Source organism: Vulpes lagopus, chromosome 4 (genome assembly GCF_018345385.1).
Source record: "Vulpes lagopus strain Blue_001 chromosome 4, ASM1834538v1, whole genome shotgun sequence".
NCBI lineage: Eukaryota > Metazoa > Chordata > Mammalia > Carnivora > Canidae > Vulpes > Vulpes lagopus.
In genome coordinates this window covers 38,619,343-38,643,709 of record NC_054827.1, presented here as the reverse complement: position 1 = coordinate 38,643,709, position 24,367 = coordinate 38,619,343, and the positions used below count along the sequence as shown (strand labels likewise).

The 24,367-nt window shown below is 44.8% G+C and overlaps 1 protein-coding gene across 4 annotated transcripts in view; it reads left to right on the top strand.

Moving 5' to 3' along the window:
* DYNC2I1 (dynein 2 intermediate chain 1) overlaps positions 1-24,367 on the top strand; it is a 49,480-nt gene that overhangs the window by 10,205 nt on the left and 14,908 nt on the right. Inside the window, exons 4-14 of one of the 4 annotated variants that reach the window (XM_041752719.1) lie at positions 116-207; positions 2,122-2,430; positions 5,211-5,287; positions 7,914-7,968; positions 12,912-12,989; positions 13,733-13,949; positions 15,132-15,234; positions 17,218-17,347; positions 18,871-18,982; positions 19,891-19,979; positions 21,079-21,208. In XM_041752719.1, the coding sequence (XP_041608653.1) occupies positions 116-207; positions 2,122-2,430; positions 5,211-5,287; positions 7,914-7,968; positions 12,912-12,989; positions 13,733-13,949; positions 15,132-15,234; positions 17,218-17,347; positions 18,871-18,982; positions 19,891-19,979; positions 21,079-21,208 (1,392 nt within the window). Of the gene's footprint in view, positions 1-115; positions 208-2,121; positions 2,431-3,136; positions 3,268-5,210; positions 5,288-7,913; positions 7,969-12,911; positions 12,990-13,732; positions 13,950-15,131; positions 15,235-17,217; positions 17,348-18,870; positions 18,983-19,890; positions 19,980-21,078; positions 21,209-24,367 lie in introns of those variants that run through there. The other 3 variants (XM_041752720.1, XM_041752721.1, XM_041752722.1) reach the window with 3 other exon arrangements.

The following is a 24,367-nucleotide window of genomic DNA, read 5'->3' as shown; positions in this document are numbered from 1 at the left end:
GAATGTTTTCTTATGTGTTAACTAACATACAGTACATTGTTAATGCAAGATGTTAGAAGATCATCGTGATGTGGTCAAGTTTGGAAATGCTAAAAATAATGTTCTATTTTTGTAGTAAGCAAAGTGAGAACAGAAGAGAAGGAGAAGAGAGATCAAGACCCTGAGAGGGGGGACGAGGAGAGAGAAAGACGATACAGAGAAAGAAAGGTACGTGGGCAAGCTGGAGGGGTCCTTGGCGTCTGTAGAGTGGAGGCCATTCACGCATTGTTAGTAGGAGCATTTTTAAAAAGTGTTGTCACACAGGATTCAAAGTCTGAGGAAATTCTCAGCCACTTTCCTTACATGTTGTTCTCTTTCCAGGAGAAATACATGGTGATTTTGGGCTATTTGGAAAATATGAATAAATAAGAAGAAGAAAATAAAAACAAGTTCTACCCCGAGACAATTATTGATAATATTTAAGTATATATCCTAACAAAGTAGGTTTTATGTATGCATTTTTGTAAACGTACATATATACCCACTTTTGGATTTTTACTCTTATTATAAACTTTAAACTGGATACACTTGGAGCATTTTTCTAAGTCCTTTTTCTCGATAATATTTTAATGGCTGCACAAGACAACACTCACTGATGCAGATATGTCCTAGTTTTCTTGATACCTCTGCTTTTGTTGGACACTTCTGTTGCTTCTGATTTTTTTTTTTTTTATTGTAAAGACATCTGTGGGGTAAAGTTTTTGCATTCATTCATAATTATTTTCCTATGGATTAATTTCTGGAAATGAACTTACTGGATGAAAGTAAATGTAAATTTACTCCATTTGCACTGCAGACCAGCTGTGATTATTTATATCATCAGAGTGTGATGATAAGCTTGAGCTAAGCAGCCACTGGCATGGTCATAATTTTTAATCTTTGTTAATTTGATTCAGAACAAAGTACTTCTTAGCATTTTATGAAAGGGTTTACCGCCCTGTTGTTAGTTATTCCCTGTACATTTGTTTACTTTCCTCACGGAGCATTTTATTCTGAGAGTACTTTCAAGATAAACTCCCTGCTAGTTATCTCTGTTTCAAATTTTACTTGTGAAATCTTTGTTTTGTAAGTAAGTTTAAAGTTACGAAGTAGTCAGGTATGTCTTTTATTGTTTGGTTGTTAACGTAATGGTAAAGAGCCTTTTTCCCCCATAAGGGTAATGTAAGTGGTCACTTGTATTTTATTCTGGGTCCTTAAAATTTTTTTAGCACTTCAATCTTTAATCTCCATAGAATTGATTTTGGTGACAAGTGTGTGGTAGTAATCTGACTTTACAACTGAGGAGTTTGGCCATGGAGCTTGCCAGCATGGGAGGTTATCCTGGCAGAGATGAACAGGGTGGGTGGGCATTGGGGGCAGGAGAGGAGTCAGGGCTGCCGGGTGGCCCCAGGAGGAGTGGCAGGAGTGGGGGTGCTGAGCCAAGGAGGAGGTAAGCACCCGGTGGCTGCAGAGGGAGCAGAGACCCACTGTTGGCTGTGAGTAGAGAAAGCCCTGGGTGGAAGGAAAGGGCAGTTCCATTTGGGATTCTCTTGAGGCACACTGGCAATGCTCCCCAAACCGTGAGTCTGACCCAAAAATGTGACGTATCAGCAGCGTGTTCTTCAAAGAGCCCTGTGTCACTGTGGGGTGGATATCCCAGTCATTCCTGAGTGTCCACGGTGGTTTCAGGGATACAGAGATGACTGAATGGTGTGCCCAGTTTTAAGAATCTCCCTGTGAACTACCAACATCAGGGACTGGCAGGGCACGTGGTGCTCTGCTCGCGGAAGCCACACATCTCACAGGCAGGACTGTGGCTGGTGGAGTTCAGGGTGCATTCACAGTTGGGGAGGGGGCACATGTGCCATGCTGAGGACTTTGGATGTGCCTCTCCACATCAGGGGGGAGGCAGGTGTGCAGCGTGGCCACCGTCCTGTGGGTTGCTTGACCAGCAGTGGGTTTTTCTTTCCAGAAGGCCATCCTCAGAGTCAGGGTAGTGAAGTGAGGGGCGATGTAGCCTCACCGCCTTGATTGTAGCACGTGTGAAGGACAGCTACCCGTGGCTCGGATGCTCATGCGTTTTTCAATATGTCCTGTTCAAAGCTGCAGTACGGCGACAGTAAAGACAATCCTCTTAAGTATTGGCTTTATAAAGAAGAAGGTGAAAGGAGACACAGGAAGCAGAAAGAACCAGATCGAGAAAAGAAACATCGAGAAAAAAGCAGCACAAGGGAAAAAAGAGACAAGTATGCCAAAGAAAAAAGTAATTCGTCCTCAGACAAGAAAGGGGAAGAAAGGCACAAGGATAAACGCCACAAGGAAGGCTCTCATTTTGATGAAGAGAGGCACCACAGTAGCACCGATAAAAGAGAGAGGCTGCCAAGAGAAGAGCCTAAGAAAAGGGAGTCCAAGGTACCATTTCTGATGCCCCTTCGGCTCTGTAGGCCCCTAAGACCACAGGGCAAAAACCTGGTTCACGTCTGTGCAATGTGATCAGTGTAGAGAAATTGCTGATCTAGTAGGAAGTCAGATTTTCTGATTATTTTGTGAATGTACTTTTAATGTATATTCAGAAATCTATGATAATACTGAAATTTTGAACCATTAAAAAAGGAGATGATATTAAGTGGAAAAATGAACAAAATAGCAAAATGTTTGAATCAGAATTAGTAGTGTAAGTTTGCAATACCAACAGACACAAAAATAAAACTATTGATTGCAAAGGGTCTAATTTTCCTCCCACATATGTTGACGTAATTTCTGCAGTTGCTTGATGTTTTCCTCTACTGGTGTATCTTCCGTGCTCACATATGTACTTCCACTGTTCTGTTTTTCCAGAAGGAAAGCGATTTTCCTGAAGCGATTTTCCCTTTCCTGAAGGGAAGCGATTTCATTCTCCTGTTTGTTGCTGGTGCTTCCTTTCAGGTGGAAGCAAAGTGAGGGTCCGGTGCCGTGAGGCTCAAGAGAGTCAGGCCTCCGGGGCCAAAGCCTGGGGTCTTTGATTGAGTGGGGCCATCCATCAAAGTGTGTGTCCTTGTGTGTTGAGGAGCGTTTGTTAAGGATGTCCTGAAACATCTTTGCAGTTGCTGCCTGGCCTCGTGCCCACCCTGGCTGGCTCTTTGCCGAGCGGATAAATGATGCCCGCACCTGCCGCCTCCTTGCCTTTGCCCATCCTTCCCTCTGGGCAGGGCTGCGCCCCCACCCTATCACCTGAGACCTATCACCAGACCAAGCACAGGGAGGCCAGAGGTGAGAATGGACCCTGACAAACAGGCATGTGTCCTCTTGTGCTTTAAATCTCCTTCCCTATAACAGGGTCTTTTTAGTGTGTTTTTCCCAATTTTTAGTCATGAACATTTTTAAACATACAGCAAAGTTGACAAGTTTCTGCCACCTAGATCCTACCACTAACGTTCCATTAAAGTTACCTATTTTACATTCCCTGGATCCAATTTAGTCACTAGGAACAGCCTGTTTGGTTTCCCCCAGAAATGCCTTCCTGAGACTTGTCACAGTTTACACATTTGGCTTTTATTGTGGCGGGATGTAAGAAGGGCCCCTTGTTAATAAAGCTACTGCCCTCAAGAGTGCTCATTCCATAAGGGGTAACATAATCTCATGGATGATAAACTTCTTTTCTTTCAATAATTTGTTTATATTTCTGGCGTAGCCTCTCTGTGCCAGTGTTTGTTCTACGTGCTGAGGACCCATCTGTGGCCAGAAGTTTTTATTTTTGTGGCGCTTATATTCCATTGGAGAAACCATATGATAAGGAAATAAATAAGTATGCAGTATATGAGGAATGACTAGTGAGCATTACGTGTTCCACATCTTTCTTTGCCTTGACTTTCAGATGCTCAAAATACGCTTTTTAACTTAGTGTGTTAGCCTAGTGATGGATGTGATTGCTGCTGAGGGGACCGTAAATTACAAGGGGGCACTACTAATAGCTATGCCAGGCCACAGGTATGAATCAGGACCGGTCCTGCAGATTGGGTTCTCCTGGGTTCTCTCTCATTTTCTTCATATGATTTTTTTTTTTAAAGATTTTATTTGAGGGAGAGAGAGCATGAGGGCATGGAGCAGAGGGAGAGGGAGAGCAGATTTCCCACTGAGCAGGGAGCCTCACCCAGGGCTCAATCCTGGGACCCCAGGGTCACACCCTGAGCCAAAGGCAGACACTCGACCGCTTAGCCACCCAGATGTTCCCCCCCCCCCATTTTTTTAATACAGATTTTATTTATTCTTTGATTGTTTTATAGCAATAACTTCCTAGAAGTATTTATAGATCAAAGAAACTATTTGAATATTTTTAACTGTTTTTAAAGCTTTTGATAATGCCCTTCAGACTGACTTTCTTCTGTTCTGCACTCTTCATGGATCGGCCCCCAGGTCTTTGAGCTTTTTCTGCTCCTGGGAGGCATGCCTCTGGTCCCCCTGGGCTCTACCTGTCACACTCTGGCCTCATGATCTTCCTCCAGACTATGCTTCCTGCCAGCACTTACTTCACAGATGCTTCTCTTTTTATTTTATTTTTTTAAGATTTTATTTATTTATTCATGAGAGACATACAGAGAGAGAGAGGCAGAGACACAGGCAGAGGGAGAAGCAGGCTCCACGCAGGGAGCCTGACGTGGGACTCGATCCCGGGTCTCCAGGATCAGGCCCTGGGCTGAAGGTGGCGCTAAACTGCTGAGCCTCCCGGGCTGCCCGATGCTTCTCTTTTTAAATGACCTACTTAGATATGTTGTTTTGCAATCTGATGGTTTTAATTTTATTTTTACAAATTCACTTAATTCAAGAGAATTACAGAAGTAGAATTTATAGATCAGTTTGAATTTTACTTTCTATAGGTAGATGGATCTATGAAATAGCCACATTATTTGTGAAAGTTCATAATTTTAAGCAGTATGAGGAACTAGTCAAATGTATCTGAAGTAATGTGACATTGATAAGCATAGATGTCTTTTACTTACTAAAGTAATGTATAATCACCTTTTAGTATGCCTTTACTCATCTTCCTTGCATTATGTAATTTACTGAAGATAGCTGGTAAAAACAGTTATTTCAGAAGATACCTGTGGTGCAGATGCTTTTATTAAATTTTGAGTCCATGCTTGTTTTACGGAGTTTATTAGTAGTTACTTCATTATGATATACTAATGAGCGTCATGGAATTTTTTGTTTCATAGAACAATGAGCACAGAAATCGGGGTGCAAGTTCAAGGAGAGATCCAGCCGGCAGCCAGGAAGGAACATGCGCTCTCTGGTGACTGTTCTGTGCACTGTGCTTCTCATAGAATGCTTTAAAATGAGTTTTTCTTACTGGGCCTGATTATAGCCAGTGAATGAGAGTGAATTATAGATATACTTCATTTAGTCTTGATACAGCCCCTCCAAGTTATATTCTAGGTGCACTAGGGAAGCTTGGGAACTTGTTATAAATTACTAGTCCTACTTTGCCTTTTTTATATTTGCTCACACCAACTTGAGAATCAGTATTCACTTTGAGGTGTGCATATGTGAGAGGCGGCCCCTGCCCTTGCTGAACTCAATGGCTGGAGAGGGTACAGTTTCTGCAGGTGGCTCCTGGCTCCTCTTTCTGCCAGCCAGTGCCCCCCGACCAGTGTCTGTAAGTCAGAGAACAAATGAAATGTGTTTTCTTTGGCCTTGCAGCCTTAATGACCTGCAGGAATGGCATGCCTGCCTCTACTTGGCATGTTGGGCAGCCCTCCAGAGCGGTTTCTTCACTGGCAAAAGTCTCATAACAGCACCTGTTTTGTGAAGATTACAAATGAGAGTTTGTGGGTAAATTCTCATTTTGTACATAAGCTCTAGATTTTTTTTGGAAGTTTTTTTTTTTTTTTTAAGATTTTATTTATTTATTCATAGAGACATAGAGAGAGAGAGAGGCAGAGACACAGGCAGAGGGAGAAGCAGGCCCCATGCAGGGAACCCGATGTGGGACTCAATCCCGGGTCTAACCACTGCACCACCAGGGCTGCCCGGAAGTTTTAATTTAAGTTCCAGTTGCTTAACACACAGTGAAATACCAGTATCAAGTGTAGAATGTAGGAATTCAGCACTTCCATACACCACTCCTCAATCCTGTCACCTGTCTCACCTACCCTCGTCCCCTCCTCTCTGGTGACCAGCAGTGTGTTCTACAGAGTTAACAGTCTGTTTCTTGGTTGTTTCCCTTTTTTACCCCCCTTTGCTTCTTTGTTTCAATTCTGAAATTCCACATATGAGTGAAAGCATATGGTATTTGTCTTTCTCTGACTGACTTATTTCATTTAGCATAATACTCTCGCTCCATCCATGTGGTTGCAAATGGCAGGATCTCACTCTTTTTAGTGGCTGGGTAATATTCCAGTGTGTATATATAAAACATCTTCTCTCTGTTCATCAGCCTGGGGACACTTGAGCTGCTTTCGTGGTGTGGCTGTTGTGAACAACGCTGCTATAAACTTTGGGCGCATGTTTATATGCACCTTTGGATCCATATCTTTGTACCCTTTTGGTAGATACCCAGTCATATGATTACTGGATCATACGGTAGCTCTATCTCTAATTTTGAGCAACATCCATCCTGTTCTGCCCAGTGGCTACATCAGTTTGCATCCCCACCAACAAGGCAGGAGGGTTCCCCTTTCTCCACATCCTCCCAACACCTCTTGTTTCTTGAGTTGTTGATTTTAGCCATCCTGATAGGTGTGATGTGATAGCTCATCATGGTTTCATCTGCGTTTCCCTGATGATGAGAGATGTTGAGCATCCATCTATGTGTCTGTTGACCATATGATGTCCTTTGGAAAAATGTTCATATCTTCTGCCCATTTTTAAATTGAAATTTTTGGGGGTATTGAGTTTTAAAAGTTCTTTATATATTTTGGATACTAACCCTTTATCAGATAAGACATTTGTGAATATTTTCTCCCATCCTGGAGGTTGCCTCATAGTTTTGTTGATTGTTTCCTTTGCTGTGAGGAAGCCTTTTATTTTGATGAAGATTACAGAGTAGAGTTTGAGTGTAAACTCTCTGGATTTTAATTTGTTATTATGACAACCACATTTGATAATTCCTTTTCAGATCAGGGAAACTCGAGTTAAAAGTACTTTGCCTGAATTTTGAAGTCTGAGCAAAGCTAGCACTTACACTGGGGATGCAGGTTCCCAGACTTTGTGCTGCAGACCTGCTGGGCTGCACAGGGCTTCTCACTTCTCTGTGTCTTCAGAAAATGGAAAATCAGTTTGGAATTCTGAGAGCCTAAATTTTAGGCCCTCACCAATGTATAAAATCTGATTTTAAAAATAGAATGTGGGATGCCTGGGTGGCTCAGAGGTTTGGCACCTGCCTTCCGCCCAGGGTGTGATCTTGGGGTCCTGGGGTCAAGTCCCACATCGGGCTCCCTGCAGGGAGCCTGCTTCTCCTTCTGCTCTGTCTCTGCTTCTTTCTCTGTGTGTCTCTCACGAATAAATAAGTAAAAATCTTTAAAGATTTTTTAAAAATAGAACATATTTTAAGTTAAATCTTTCCCTTAGGAATACAAATATGTTAAATGTAAAATAATATTTGGGATTGACTAATAAAATTACAGGAGTATTCTAGAACTCATAAGGATAGAGAGTCATACATACATACAACTTCGTTAAAACACATAGTTTCTTCTTTCTACTGAGGATATTCTCTTTCTTGAATTGCTGCTGAAATACTAAACATGTAGAAGGACTTTAGTGTCTGCAGTTCTAATGAGACATGCTTCAGAAGTTTGTCAGGCTATTGCAGCCCTTAGTCACATCAGATATTGGTAAGGGCCTTCACTGAAATGTAAAACGCTTCATGTTTCAAGTCTTTGTTTAAAATTAATTTTGAATTTGATCATAATTTCTAGGTATACAGAGAATTTAGTAAGAAATAATGGAAAAGATAAAGACTCAAGAAGGAAGGTAAGACATTTATGTCAATTTTATTATGCAGCCAGGTTAGCCATGAGTCTCAGTTTGTGATTCCCTTGGGAGGCAGAGCCTGAGATAGGCTTTGCCTGCAGATGGGTTTACTTGAGGACATAGTAGACGTATTTAGATTAAAAGACTCAAATAGATTGAAAGTAGAAAACTGGACAAGATAAAGCATCATGTGGCAGCTATGTTGGAGCTTGAGTGGCTTCACTAGAGTGAGACAGGATTGACCCTGAGACAGAAGGTTAGTGAAAGTAAGGACCTTTGTGATGATGGAAGATGTCACAGTTGTAAATGAACACATACCCAACAAAAGCCTCCAAATACAGAGTTAAAGGGAGAAATGGAGATTCTATGATTGTAGAGACTTGGGCCCTTTCACTAGGAGATAAAGTGACAGCATTTCCCACCAGTGCACTAGGCCCTGTAGGGGAAGGAGCAAGCTCCTGGACACAGGGATCACCACGGCTGTCTCCAGAAGAGGTCAGAAACCTGGCAAGTAAGGAAATTGCCTCTGTGGTAAAGTCTTCCCACAGGAAACCCAGTGTCCGATGACCTTGTGGGCACATTCTGTCCATATGTTACCAACACCGGCTCCCCACATGTGGTCCACCCTCCCGCAGCCATCTGCTGCGGATGGAGGGCCATTCCCAGTCCCTGTGTTTCGGAGCACATCATCATTAGTACCATGACAATAGTCCTCATGGTGCATATTTAGGAACTACAAAGTAGTGGGCCTTGGGTTTTAATTATCATCCAGCCATTTTCCCGTCTGTTGTTTTGTTATTATGTGGCAAGCAACTTTGGGTTATTACTTCTGAAGAAGAATTTGTTCTGTCATTTTCTTTGGTAGTTATCTGAAATCCGTGACCTTGAGATAATCATCTGACATTTTGTGCCATGTTTTTATGTATCTCTGTTCTATATGCGAACACATGGAATTTTACGTCAAGTAGATCACAGGGCATGTGTTGTTCCGATGTGGGTATGTTTTATTCATTCAGTTTTGGGGGAGGGAGATGGATCACTCATCATCTAGGTAAAGCCGCAGCTAAGGAAAAAAGTTAACCTTACAACAGCTTCTTCCTAGATAATCTTTTTGCTATACTATCTTTTACTTACAACTGTATGTTAGTCTATGTATTTGGGACTTAGTGATGCCTTTTTTCTGTTTTGCACATGCACCCCCCTCACTCCACCCCCATGCAGCCTCCTGTTTTTCTCAATTCATTGTTCAAATGATGCAGATCTGCCTCACACCTTTTGGGGATAAATTATTGAACTGAAGTTGTTGGATGAAAATATATAGATTTTATAGTGTTTTCCTTACGTCTTCCAATTCTTGTGAGCTCTGGTTGAGCACTGTTAACTAGAGTTATAATGTGAGCCACATTTATGATTATAAATTCTCTAATCACATTAAAAAGGCAAAAAGAAACAAAATTCATTTAAATAACATGTTATAAAAAATAATAACATGTTATATAATGCAGCTCTTCTGGAATATTCTTTCAACAGGTAATCAATATAAAAAATATCAATAAGATATAGTTTACATTGTTTTTGTTTTGTTTTGTTTTGTTTTTTTTGCCAGCAGAGGAAAATATGTGATATATTTTTCCCCTGAAGTATTCTTTTTTTTTTAAATTTTTTATTTTATTATTTATGATAGTCAGAGAGAGAGAGAGAGAGAGAGAGAGAGAGAGAGAGGCAGAGACATAGGCAGAGGGAGAGGGAGAAGCAGGCTCCATGCACCGGGAGCCCGACGTGGGATTCGATCCTGGGTCTCCAGGATTGCGCCCTGGGCCAAAGGCAGGTGCTAAACCACTAGCGCCACCCAGGGATCCCCCCCTGAAGTATTCTTGAATGTGTTTGATAGCTCGCTTTTGCTTATAATTAGGTCCTACGTTTTAGAGCATCAACACTGAGTTTATCTTGTTTTAAGTCTTCAGCCTTATGAGAAGCCTATAATATGCAGGATGATTTTTTTTTAATTAATTTTTATTGGTGTTCAATTTACCAACATACAGAAAAACACCCAGTGCTCATCCCGTCAAGTACCCCCCCTCAGTGCCCGTCACCCATTCACCCCCCCACTCCCCGCTCTCCTCCCCTTCCACCACCCCTAGTTCGTTTCCCCGAGTTAGGAGTCTTTATGTTCTGTCTCCCTTCCTGATATTTCCCAACATTTCTTTTCCCTTCCTTTATATTCTCTTTCACTATTATTTATATTCCCCAAATGAATGAGAACATACACTGTTTGTCCTTCTCCGATTGACTTATTTCACTCAGCATAATACCCTCCAGTTCCATCCACGTTGAAGCAAATGGTGGGTGTTTGTCGTTTCTAATTGCTGAGTAATATTCCATTGTATACATAGACCACATCTTCTTTATCCATTCATCTTTCGATGGACACCGAGGCTCCTTCCACAGTTTGGCTATTGTGGCCATTGCTATGCAGGATGATTTTCTGGATACATGGAAAGCTTCTTATTTTCTTCATGGCAATGTACCATGGTGTCCCCAGTTTTATCCACTGAATAGTTGTGGGTATTGATGTCTCGTGCCAGTGACCACAACAGGAATGGAAATAGTGCTTCCCTTGCTGGGTTACTTTATCAGCCACTGTCACTAGGAATTAGGTCCAGTGGTGCCCCCTTCCCCACAGTTTCAGATGTCGTGGTCAGCAGTGGTCTGGGAGCAGATTATGCTCCCCTGACGCGTTGTCAGAAGCTCAGCAGTAGCTTAGCGCTGTGTCACATGCCTTCTTCCCTCGCCTCCCTTCATGTCATCACATAGGCATCTTATCAGTGCACATCATCCCGAAAAGGGTGAGTGCAGGACAGAGGGATGTTTTGAGAGAGAGAGAGACCAGAGTCATAGAACTTTTACTACAGGTTATCATAATTGTATTATTATTACTATTATTATTATTATTTAAAGATTTTATTTATCCATGAGAGACACAGAGAGAGAGAGAGGTGCAGAGACACAGGCAGAAGGAGAAGCAGGCTCCATGCAGGGAGCCCGATGTGGGACTCAATCCTGGGTCTCCAGGATCGTGCCCTGGGCTGAAGGCGGCACTAAACCGCTGAGCCACCTGGGCTGCCCTGTTGTATTTTATTATTTGTTCACCTTAAATTAGATTTTATCATAGGTACGTATGTATAGGAAAAATGTAATGTGTATGGGAGTTGGTATCATCCACAGTTTTAGGCATCTGCTGGGGGTCTTGGCTTGCATCCCTGGTGGGGGGACCACTGTACTGTTCTGTCCCCATTTCTCAGAAGAGAAAACCGAGGCACAGGTGTTACTTGCCCTAGGTGACCGTGTTTGTATGCCTCAGGGGCAAAATCCCAGTCCTCAACCACTGAGGGCAGCAATTCTGTTGGGGCCCGGTGAGGTCTGGGGCTGCTCTGGATTACTGGGTTATTGCTGGCTGACTGGCGCCTCCCCATGGAAGCTGCTTGGAGGCAAGGAAGACAAAAAAGGGTGGTGAGGAGAGTGTGTTTTGGCGCTCTTCTCCAAAGATGCGCTTTTACTCTTGATTCTTGGCTTTGCTCGTACCTTTTATCAGGGTAATTATTATTCCTTGTAGACAGCAGAGTATTGGCACGAAGGGGAGGCAGATTGCAGATTGTAATGTGAGAGTCCGGGGTGGTGTTAAAGGTGTCTTGGTTCCAGCCTGGAGGAGGTGTGACTCGCTGTGTGCACAGGGACACCACAGCCATTCTCTGTGGGGACACGGAAGGTTTTGCAGGGAGCGTGGCAGGGACATAGTTCCAGCTGAGGGATTCACCAACCTTTTCATCATTGCTCTGTGTTGAAATTCAGGAAAGTTGAGGAGAATTGAAGAGACTAACTAGACACATCTCAAAACATGTGCTTTGTTATCAGTCAGAGTCAAGTAGCAGATTATTTCCAGAAATATACACCAAACCAGGGAGATTGCAGAAGTGGCACTACTTCTAGGAGGAGATCTTTGATAACAGACCAGATCCAATCAGTATCCAATCTGCTTAATGCCACAGAGGAAGGGTGCTTGAGCTGCTGCTGGTGGCACCTTGTCGTCATCATCCCTGCCTGGGCTCTAGCTCTGCAAAGAGGTGATGTGTCAGCTCTGCCACCCCCGGCAGGGAGCCTGGCACATACTGGGGATGCAGCCTTGGACGTAGTGCAGAGTCCCCTCGTGTGTGTGTGTCAGGGGTCCGGGTCACTGAAACAGGATTCAGCAGCAAGATGCTGTGAGTTTTGCTGAAAACTCCTGCACGACATGGCTGTAGGGTATCCGTGCAGCCTCCCTACACCTCCAGAGCCTGACGTAGTGAACCCCTGCTATCCCCAGGCCTGGAGTAATGAGGTGGTGGGGGTGCGCTCCGATTCTGAGGGGCACAGCTCATCTGCCCTTGCTAAGACCCTCCTGTTACAGCTTTTGTCAGAGTTCTAGGGTTTGTCAGAAAGGATAAATTCATGAACTTTTTTCTCTTTATGGTCATATCTACTAGCTGGCATGGGATTTCTTAAAGAAGTTGAAGTTGGGTTATGTTAGTTGTTATTTTATTTTATTTTATTTATTTATTTTATTTTATTTATTTAATTTATTTATTTTTTATTTTATTTATGAGACACACACACACACACACACACATACACAGAGTGAGAGAGAGAGAGAGAGAGGCAGAGAGAGAAGCGGGCTCCTCACAGGGAGCGTGATGTGGGACTCGATCCCAGATTCCGGGACCATGCCCTGAGCCGAAGGCAGACGCCCAACCGCTGAGCCACCCAGGTGTCCCGGGTTATGTTAGTTTTATAAATACGTTTTAAAATTAGCAATATTAAATTAATCTTGGAAAACATTTTCCCAGCCTATTCGCAAGATTCAAATTTATGATTGATTTTTTTTTTATGTGTTTGATTTTTACCTCTAGGAAATTGAAAAAGAGGACATTGATTCAGAAAATGCTGGGGCTGACGAATATGCAGCTTGTTTTGAAGATGATTTTGAAGTCTGTATAAAAGTTAAAATTTTTCCAAGTTTAAAAATAATTTGTTCTTACAATCTGCTTAAGTATAGTAACTACATAGCTTGATATTTCTCTCTTTTTGTTGCTCTTAATATTCCATGTCTGTTTGATTTAGGGTTATTACCAATGTGGTGTGATTACATGGTTTTACAATTTAGCCCATTAAGGGCACTGCATCCAAACATGTATGTGTCTGTTGGAACAGATGTATATATATATATTTAAAGATTTTATTTATTCATGAAAGACACAGAGAGAGAGAGACAGAGAGACAGAGAGACAGAGACACAGGCAGAGGGAGAAGCAGGCTCCATGCAGGGAGCCCAACGTGGGACTCGATCCTGAGACTCCAGGATCATGCCCTGGGCCAAAGGCAGGCGCTAAACCGCTGAGCCATCCAGGGATCTCCAGATGTATATTTGTAAATGTGTTTATATATACACACACTGTCACAGCCTCAGCACAAAAATGTGAGCACTTTATCGTTATAATGGCTGTCTGTGTACATAAATCTATACAGTGTGGTTCATTTTTAGAGGATAAGTTAGCAGCTTATAGAGATTTATAACTCAGTGGCGTTGACATCTGTAAACTATGAAAATCTTTCTTAGCCATAATGAGTGTTTTGTCTGTTTTAAATTCTAAATTGTATGTTTTGTTCCAAATGTGTGTGCTTTAAAGCCAGTTTGTCTTAAATGTTCCAAAAATATGATTATTGTTTGTAGGACTATGAAGATGACTTTGAGGTTTGTGATGGAGATGATGATAGCTCTAATGAGCTGGAACTGAAAGAGAAGATTGAAGAGCTTCCTCTGGCCAGAAAAAGGGAGATACAGGAAATTCATAAAGCCATTAATGCAGAAAACGAAAGGATTGGCGAGTTGTCCTACAGACTATCGCAGAAGCAAGGTCTGCTGGAGGGTGAGAGGAGCTCAGAGACAGGTACATGCATCTGTGTCTCAGGACAGAGGGCGCCACGCCTGCACAGTCCTTGTGGACAGAGTCACTGTTATGAGTGAGGCAGAGATGCAGGCCTCATGTGCTCCTGCAGTGGTGCTAGAGAGGACTCTGGCAATGAGTGTGCAGGGTGGAGAAGCTGCTCGTGGCCTCCCCGCTTGGGTTCATGCCTGCTGCCTGCAGGTGGCTGTGAGCACACATCGTTCCCGGGCACCCACGCAGGAACCAGTGGCCCTGGAGCGGTCCATCTGCGCTGTGTGCTCCTGTTTTCTGGTGCCACCGTTTTTGCGTTTCACAAGGAAAAGGACCTGCTGGCGGGAGGCTCAGAGCAGATGTGGGCCGTGGCTGCAGTGAGGAATGTGACCCACTGGACGTGTCTCATGAGCGCTCCCTAGTGGGCCCTTCCTTAAGGATATCCTGTACGAAATTAGAAATGTGTTCTCAAAAATTCTTGGCATTGCGGTGTGATAAAGTCACGTGTAAAAATAGAAGTGAGTAGCGGATCCCTGGATGGCTCAGCAGTTTAGTGCTTGCCTTCAGCCCAGGGTGTGGCCCTGGAGTCTCGGGATAGAGTCCCACATCAGGCTCCCTGCATGGAGCATGCTTCTCCCTCTCCCTGTGTCTCTGCCTCTCTCTCTCTCTCTGTCTCATGAATAAAAAAATTAAATTAAATTAAAAGAATAGAAGTGAGTATTTTAAAGTTGCTTAAAGGGAAAGCTATGACATTCTGATAAAATAGCATTAAATATAGCACAAAACGTCAATTAGGATAATATTAAAAATATTACTAGATAAGACACTGCTTTAAATTACCTAGTAAAATAGTGATTAATACAACTAATTATGATTAGTAATTAATACGATGTAATAATCCAAATAAAGATCAGGCAGGATGATTATTAGCCTCATTTTTTTAAAAGTTTTGTTTTAAGTAATCTCTACGCCCCACATGGGGCCCGAACTCATGACCAGGAGATGAAGTCACCTGTTCCAGCAGAGGCAGCCGGGTGCCCCAGGACCCTTGGACTTTGTGCCTACCACACGGGCAACGGAACTGAGCTGGCGAGTGCCCTCAGCTTAGAGTGAAACCGGTGTTTCTGTAGCCAGAGCAGCTCCTGCTTGAAAGAAATAGTTCAGCTTCACAAAATAGCTTTCTTTTTTGTACAGATGCGAACAGCTCCCCTTCCAGAGCCCCTGTTTGTGGAATTTTCGTGGATTTTGCAACAGCCTCACACCGTCAGAAGAGTCGGACTCAGGCCCTGAAGCAAAAGTAGGTGTGTTAGGAATTTGTGAGGGGTATCATGGAGTTTTAATAGACTTTGACATAGGTTAAAAAATAGAGCTTTTCTTTTTATTTTCATCCCTGATTTTTAAATTTGTGCTATACTTGTCCATGTTCAGATATGGTGTAACAGTGTAAGCATGCACTGCTGTCTCCCGCCGCGTGGTGTTTAGTGTTTGTAGATTCTAGTCAGCCCAGGCATCAGGCTCTGTGGTGGCAGAGGCAGGCTCCCAGGGCCGTACCTCCCAGAACCGAGCAAGCATGGCACTCGCCGCATCTCGCTGCTGCTCCCCGTTGAGGCACAGCCAGCATCACCTGTGCTCCACACCTGCAAGCTTAGGGTGAGCCCAGGATGAGCTCGGTGTCCCTGTATCTGTTTCTCCGATGAGGAAGCTGAGGCAGCTGTAAGGGTCAGGAGGACTAGGAGCTGGGAAAACATGACATGCAGTTTTCCTCCTGTGCCCTGGGCACGGGCCTCCTGGGTTAGCTGCTCACCAGGCTCCTAGAGCCCCACTTCATAGATGAGGAGAGTGGGCTCAAGGTCCACATCTGGTGAGCAGTGGAGCTGAGTCCTGGGCCAGGACAGCCAGAGGTCATGGTCTGAGCTTACAGCTCAGAAGGTTATAAAAGTCAAGGATACAGTCTCGAGTCAAGGGTCTGCCATATTAAACTCAAATATGATTTAGGAGTAAATGTAAAAATTAAATGGTTTTCTTGTAGCTCAGTACGTGGCCTTAGTAGGTCCTCAGGAAACTTTGCTTAATGAACAAATGAATCATGAATAATAAGAGTAAGTTTTCATATCATTTTTGTTGTCCTCATATTTTGGGCCTCCCAGTGAGGTAGCAAAACCAGTTTTTGCCTCTATGGCTGGGTTTTGTTTTTGCTTTCACCTCATTCAAGTCTTGGAAACTACATATAGTTTAACATAATTTTTATAAACTCAGAGATCATCAGAACCACACAGTGTGATGTTTAGGTATATATAAATGTAAGATAAAACCATGTTTTGCAAAGCATGAAGATGATCGTTACCAAGTTCTGTATAGTGATTGTCAGGGGTAGGGGGAGCCCTCTGTGGGTGCAGGTCACCTGGCGCTGGGCAGCAGACCCTGGGATGTTGCCATATTATGATACGTGGTGTGTATGTGTATTATGTGAATTATTTCAGGTCAGAAATTATACTACATCGGAGGACTGAAGGGACTGATTTGGGAGGATGGTGACAATGGCCAGAGAGTAAGATTATGGGAAGATGGCATTTTTGGTAAAACCCAAGGATGGGAACGAACACAGGGAGAGAGGGAGCAGATCCCATTTGCAAGATGCCCAAGTGGTGGAGGACCATTGCCCACATGCATGCTGAGCCCCAGCTTGTGGAAATCACAGTCCATGAAAGAGAGAAAACACTCTGGCCAGGCAGAGGTCCCTGGGCATGCCACGTCAGGGTAGCCAGAAGGACGGAGAGCCCAGCTCCAGTGGCCGAGGAGCAGTGTGAGGCCCGGGAAAGCTACGCACGGGCAGGCAGTGTGTGGGCAGGCCCATTGGGCAGGGGGCGATGAGCTGTGTCGGAGGCAGCTTGGCCACTTCCTGTCCCGTCATCTCAGAGGAGCGGCCCAGAGAACAGCATGCACCTGGCTATGACCCAGGTGACATCACAGAATGTGAGCCTCTGACCACGATGTCAATCCATGAAGTGAGGTGGTTGCTTTCCATGAAAATTCTAGGTGTGCGCTTGCTACTAGGTGCATGGAATTAGAATACTCAACAGTTTGTTTCATCCTATAATTGCTTCGTAGTGTGTGCTTGACTGTCTTATTGTCAGCAACTATTAAATACCTCAGACCTACACCCACACACACAGTGGGCCTTGACGATTACCTGATTGGATCATGAGATTCCTTACACTCTCCTTGTTTTTCCTTTGCATAGTATTAATTTAACTTTTGTCGTTTCCAATTTATTTTAAAGGACGCGGAGTACAAAACTGCTTCGGCTTATTGACTTGGATTTTTCATTTACCTTCTCTCTCTTGGATCTACCGCCAGTAAATGAGTATGACATGTACATCAGAAATTTTGGGAAAAAAAACACCAAGCAGGTTAGTGGAAGGTGTGTTAACTAAGTGACAAAAAGCACGTAAAGTGCAGGAAGGTGTGCTTATGCCGTTCTGCATCTTGTTGTGGATATTAGAGCCGGGGAACGGTGCAGGGGGTAGAGACCTGAGGGAAAGAGAACCCCTTGGTTGTATGGTGCTCGTGAACATGGAGAGACTGTGCACATACCCACAGATGCCACACAGGCTTGAATGTGGGCAGATGCCCACCCCCCCAGGGGTGGATTGGGGCACTCCACACTTTGTACTTCCCCATAGTATCCTAGGCATTAGTTGCATGGCTGTCCATCTTCCAGCAAGACCGTAGAGGTTCTAAAGTCGGGAGTCCTCTCGTACAGTGTTCTTCTGTCTCCAATGCGGGTGTAAGACTCTCAGCAGGACAGAGGTGCCAGGGCAGACCTCCAAAAGCCGACACGCCCTGGCTTCAGAGCTGGTCCTCCTGGCCTAGGGAAGATTACCTCGCTGTTTTGCGCATGTTCCTCATCGTGGAGCTATTAGTAACAAAATCATCTTTATGGAAGCATGTACCGTTTTGAGATAAGAAATGTTGTGTTGGGACGCCTGGGTGGCTCAGTGGTTGAGTGTCTACCTTCAACTCAGGGTGTGATCCCTGAGTCCCAGGATCGAGTCCCGCATCGGACTCCCTGCATGGGGCCTGCTTTTCCCTCTGCTTGTGTCTCTGCCTCTCTCTATGTCTCTCATGAATAAATAAATAAAATCTTTAAAAAAATAAAAAGAATAAAGAAATGTGTTTAGTCTTGCAAAGCCAGAGTGTGTCATCAGAGACTAGAACACTGGGGGGTGAGGTGGCAGTGTTCTCAGACCAGGGATGTGGGAGCATCTGCCTTGTGTGAGTGGAGGTCTCCAGGGTCCTTGATCCCCCATGAGAAGATTCACGTGGGGGTCCGTGCTCAGATGAAGAGCTCCAGGAGGAAGGCAGCAAGCGTAAAGCAGTTTGTGAAGCCAAGGAGTCTGTGAAGTTGGAGTAGGGGTGGTGGATGCTGTTGGCTATGCAGGGGCGGGAGGAGCGCTGTCTGAGGGAGGCATCCCCGGTCCTTGGGTTTGTACTGGAACCTCCTGCTGAGTCTAGGGGTTCCCCTGGGGCGGAGATGAGGGGCACAGGCCCCGTACCCGCAGCCCTCTGTCATCAGCCCCACGTCAGGTTTTAACGTGGAGCCTTGGTTGTCGCAGTCCAGCCTGGATCAGTTCCCTTCAGGGACTCGGGAGTCTGCCTCGGCCTCAGCGCACTCCCTCCACTGCTCTGTCCAGGTTTTACCCAACAGTTTAGTGTGACTTTTTGAAGACTTTCAAAAATTAGGCCTCTGTCTATCAGCATTTAGGACAAGTGGTCTTTGCATGATTGTTATTTATACCACAATTCTTTTGATGGAGGCAAGAAGACACATTATTAACTTTAATCATTTTAACTGTTTTTTTCTTTCCAGTGATGAGAAATTGCTCTGAAGTTGAAACCTGGTGCTAATTCCTGCATCTCTCTCTTCTTTAAGGCCTATGTTCAGTACAATGAGGATAATGTTGACCGAGACATCCAGACAGAAGAGATTGAGACCAGGGGGGTGTGGACGCAGCACCCCGGAGAGGGCACAGCTGTGTCAGGGGGTGAGCACTCACAGTGCAGCGTCCTTGTGTTGGTGCCGGTGTTGAGTGTGTTCCCCCACCGGTACCGTGTGGTACCCATTTGGTTTGCATGTGGTTGTTAGCGTGAGGCTGGGGGCCCCCGAAACTCTCCATGAGAGCAGACCTGTGTTCAGGAGCCCCCCATGTTAGCTTGAGTAGGAGACCCACTGTGTCCCTTGACTGTTGTTTTTTTTTTTTTTTTTTAAGATTTTATTTATTTATTCATGAAAGGCACAGAGAGAGGCAGAGACACAGACAGAGGGAAAACAGGCTCTCTGCGGGGAGCCTGATGTGGGACTCGATCTCTGGACCCCGGGGTCATGACTGGAGCCAAAGGCCCAGCGTCCCTTGACCGGGGTTTGTAACACTTTATTCCTGAACACAGAGGCGTCTGTGTCCCAAACAAGCACTTTGAAATGGGCCTGTGCTCATTAATAGAGAATTTCATGTGTCAGGCACAGTTTGCAGATGTGTTACTTCTGTGCAAAGAATGGACCCCAGGAGTGCATGGTATCCTGCTGCACAACAGCGTCGTCCTCCTGCCAGCCTATCTGAGGACTCATCTGTGTGCCCCGGGCGCTGGCGCTCCTTTTCCTGTGGGAGACCACACCCTGAGCGCAGAAGATCCCCAGATCTACCCCCACCAAACGCTTGCAAAGTGATTGAATTGATACCTTTAACTTAGTGCTTGTGAGTAGGGCTCTGTGTCCAGACCTTCTGTGAAACAAGATGTAGCTGCTTTTGGAAGCATCATGGTAAATCTAGAGAGTACAATGTAAATTCTCTGGCTTTTCCTTCCAGGGAAAAGTTGGTAACAGCTCTTTGGTCCCTGAGGTGTGTAAGACATGAAGTTAGGGTCAGCTCAGTGGGTTCAGTCCCTTTCTCTCTAGGGAGCGGGAGTGGAGATGTCCGTGAGGTGGCCGCAGCCCCGAAGGTCAACACGCCCAGGCTGACCAGCTTCCTTCGCGCTGCTTGCCAGGTATGCACTGCCCTATGTCTGTCCACGCTCATCGGCCCACAACACTGACTGTGGATTTGGATTCTGTGCTTTAATACCAAATACATTCTTGAAATAAATACTAAGAAACAGGCGTAGCATGCTGTCAGGGCAGGCATGCACCAGGCGTTAGAAATGAGCAAATCCATGATTTTTAGCTGATGGTGTAAATTCACAAAATACAAGATAATGGGAATGGCTGTGGAACCTTATGTGAGCTGCTGGTTATCACCTCGTGGCTGCGGCCTTATCTGAGCCCTGCACTCCTGCCACACGCCCCCGGCTGTCTCTGAACACTCGGCCCCCATGTTTCCGTGTGTCTGTCCAGAGGATCAGCATTCCCAATACCCCCGTCCTCAGTTGTCTGCCGTGTGCAATGAGTGGACCCTGACCTGTGGATTTGGAGGCAGCCTGTTCTTCTGTCCATGTTCTGCACACGTGGTGGCCCCTTCGTCCCTGTGCTGTGTCACGGAGAGTTGCGCTTTATGGAGCGATCATGCTTTGACGTGGTTTCCCCTTGGAGGGTCAGTCCCTGGGGAGCTACGAAGAGACAGCGCTTGGGAAATGGGGCTGGCGTGGGAATGAATGAGGCCTGGAGCTCAGTGGGGTCAGGGTTGATCTCGACCTCCCAGCTGTACTTCCTCCCCTGCCCCAGCCTCCCATGCTGGTGCCTCCATCCTGCCTGGGTGCACCTGACTGTTAGAGCCCTTCTAGCGAGGCACTGCTCATTTTGTCCTTGCCGTGGCCACGTGGGAAAGATGGTGCTGGTGTATGCCTGGCAGTGTTTATACGTCTTCTTTAATCAAGAAACCGGGGTGTCGACTGTTTTCCCCTCCTGTTATTTTTAGCAGAGCATTTACTATAAAAAATGACATTTAACATTAAATAATGACTGTTGTGGAGTTTGTGTTCGTGGAACTTTACCTGTTAGTCTCTTACTTTCAGAAAGAACATTATCCTTTCATTCTGTCCATCTCTGTGATGTCCTGGAGGTCAGTGGCCATTGTCAGGAATGGAGAGATGTGTAGGTCAAGATACATGCTTTGTGTTTCTTATCAAAGTGAATGTATTTTAAATGCAGGTGATTGCGGTTCTGCTGGAAGAGGACCGTGTGGCCGCAGAGCCCAGCTGGAGCCCCGGGGCAGTGGACGGCACCCTGGCCATCAGTGACAGCTCCTCCCAGCTGAACACCAGCCTGCCCTTCCTTCAGGGTAAGGGTCTGTCCTTGCTGTGCTGTCTGTCTGATAGCAGGCATCTATGGTAAAGTGGTGACCCCTCCTGTTGCGTCCTGTGCCCACGTCACGGGGTCTACTGAATACAGAACACGTTCAGTGTCTGCAGTGAAGCGTGAGGCTGGCTCTCAAGTAGAGCTGCAGGCACTGCCGAAGGTCAGGGGAGGCTGTCCTGGAAGGGAGCAGAGGCTGAGCTACTGTGGGTAGTGCAGGTCCTGTGTCTTTCTCAGTCCTATTACTTGGTTTCTCGGAGGGGAGGGCCCCAGGGAGCTGCCTAAGGGAGTGTGCAGTGGGTGTCCAGTGAGCCGTATGAGAGCCGCTTTTTTTCTTTTTAAAGAGTTTATTTATTCAGGAGACACACACACACACACACACACACACACACACACACAGAGAGAGAGAGAGAGAGAGAGGCAGAGACGAAGGCAGAGGGAGAAGCAGGCTCCACACAGGGAGCCTGATGTGGGACTCAGTCCCGGGTCTCCCAGGGCCAAAGGCAGCGCTAAAACCCTGAGCCACCCTGGCTGCCCTTTTTTTTTTTTTTTTTTAAAGATGAGAGCTGCTCTTAATGGGTCTTGGTCCTCAGACCTCAGCTGGCCCCAGAGCACCAGATGCTGAGCGAGGGGAGCCAAGCTGCCATTAACATGCATGACCATGCATTTTTTATTTTTTAAAGATTTATATATATATTTTAATTTATTTTTTATTGGTGTTGAATTTGCCAACATATAGAATAACAACCAGTGCTCATCCCGTCAAGTGCCCCCCTCAGTGCCCATCACCCAGTCACCCCCACCCCCGCCCACCTCCCTTTCTACCACCCCTTGTTCGTTTCCCAAGGTTAGGAGTCTCTCATCTTCTGTCTCCCTTTCTGATATTTCCCACTCATTTTTTCTCCTTTCCCCTTTGTTCCCTTTCACTATTTTTTTTTATACTCCCCAAAAGAATGAGACCATATACTGTTTGTCCTTCCCTGATTGACTTATTTCACTCAGCATAATACCCTCAGTTCCATCCACGTCGAAGCAAATGGTGGGTATTTATTTCTAATGGCTGAGTAATATTCCGTTGTATACATAGACCACATCTTCTTTATCCATTCATCTTTCGATGGACACCAAGGGTCCTTCCATGGTTTGGCCATTGTGGACATTGCTGCTATAAACATTTCAGGTGTCCCGGTGTTTCACTGCATCTGTATCTTTGTGGTAAATCCCCAGCAGTGCAATTCCTGGGTCGTAGGGTAGATTTATTTTTAACTCTTTGAGGAACCTCCACACAGTTTTCCAGAGTGGCTGCACCAGTGATCACATTCCCACCACCAGTGCAAGAGGGTTCCCCTTTCTCCACATCCTCTCCAACATTTGTTGTTTCCTGCCTTGTTAATTTTCCCCATTCTCATTGGTGTGAGGTGGTATTTCGAGGTAGTTTTGATCTGTATTTCCCTAATGGCAAGTGATGCAGAGCATTTCTCACAGAGAAATCTGTGAGATTTCTGTTCATGTCTTATGCCTATTTCATGATTGGATTGTTTGTTTCTTTGCTGTTGAGTTTAATAAGTTCTTTATAGATCTTGGATCCTAGCCCTTTATCTGATAGGTTATTTGCAAATATCTTCTCCCACTCTGTAGGTTGTCTTTTAGTTTTGTTGACTGTTTCTTTTTCTGTGCAAAAGCTTCTCATCTTGATGAAGTCCCAGTAATTCGTTTTTGCTTTTGTTTCTCTTGCCTTCATGGATGTATCTTGCAAGAAATTACTGTGGCCAAGTTCAAAAAGGGTGTGGCCTGTGTTCTTCTCTAGGATTCTGATGGAATCTTGTCTCACATTTAGATCTTTCATCCATTTTGAGTTTATCTTTGTGTATGGTGTAAGAGAATGATCTAGTTTCATTCTTCTGCATGTGGATGTCCAATTTTCCCAGCACCACTTATTGAAACTGTCTTTTTTCCAGTGAATAGTCAGTTGTTCCTGCTTTGTCGAATATTAGTTGATCATAAAGTTGAGGGTCCACTTCTGGATTCTCTCTTCTGTTCCATTGATCTGTGTGTCTGTTTTTGTGCCAGTACCACACTGTCTTGATGACCACAGCTTTGTAGTACAACCTGAAATCTGGCATTGTGATGCCCCTAGATATGGTTTTCTTTTTTAATATTCCCCTGGCTATTCGGGGTCTTTTCTGATTCCACACAAATCTTAAGATGATTTGTTCCAACTCTCTGAAGAAAGCCCATGGTATTTTGATAGGGATTGCATTAAATGTGTAAATTGCCCTGGGTAACATTGACATTTTCACAATATTAATTCTTCCAATCCATGAGCATGGAATATTTTTCCATCTCTTTGTGTCTTCCTCAATGTCTTTCAGAAGTGTTCTGTAGTTTTTAGGGTATAGATCCTTTACCTCTTTGGTTAGGTTCATTCCTAGGAATGTTAGGCTTTTGGGTGCAGTTGTAAATGGGATTGACTCCTTAATTTCTCTTTCTTCAGTCTCATTGTTAGTGTATGGAAATGCCATTGATTTCTGGGCATTGATTTTGTATCCTGCCTCACTTCCGAATGGCTATATGAGTTCTAGCAATCTTGGGGTGGAGTCTTTCAGGTTTTCTATGTAGAGTATCATGTCATCGGCGAAGAGGGAGAGTTTGACTTCTTCTTTGCCAATTTGAATGCCTTTTATTTCTTTTTGTTGTCTGATTGCTGAGGCAAGGACATCTAGTACTATGTTGAATAGCAGTGGTGAGAGTGGACATCCCTGTCTTGTTCCTGATTTATATTTATTTATTTAAGAGGCAGCACAAGCAGGGGGTGCAGCAGGCAGAGGCAGGGGGGAAGCAGGCTCCAGGGAGCAGGGAGCCCGATGTGGGGCTTGATCCTAGGGCCCCAGGCAGAGGCCCAACCCCCTGAGCCACCCACATGCTCCCCTTGCAACCGTTTACATTGCTGTGAGCAAAGTATGTTCACATGGTCAGATTCATGCTTCTTGACCTGCTCACCTCTCTGCTGTGGTTCTGGCTGGTGAGGTCGTTGCCACAGCCTGGTACTGGCTTGCCTTTGGAAGGAGAGGAAGGGTATTTTTTAAATTTATTAAATAACTTGTTTGCTGTATTGTATGTACAGAGAGAGGTATTCTTGTATGAA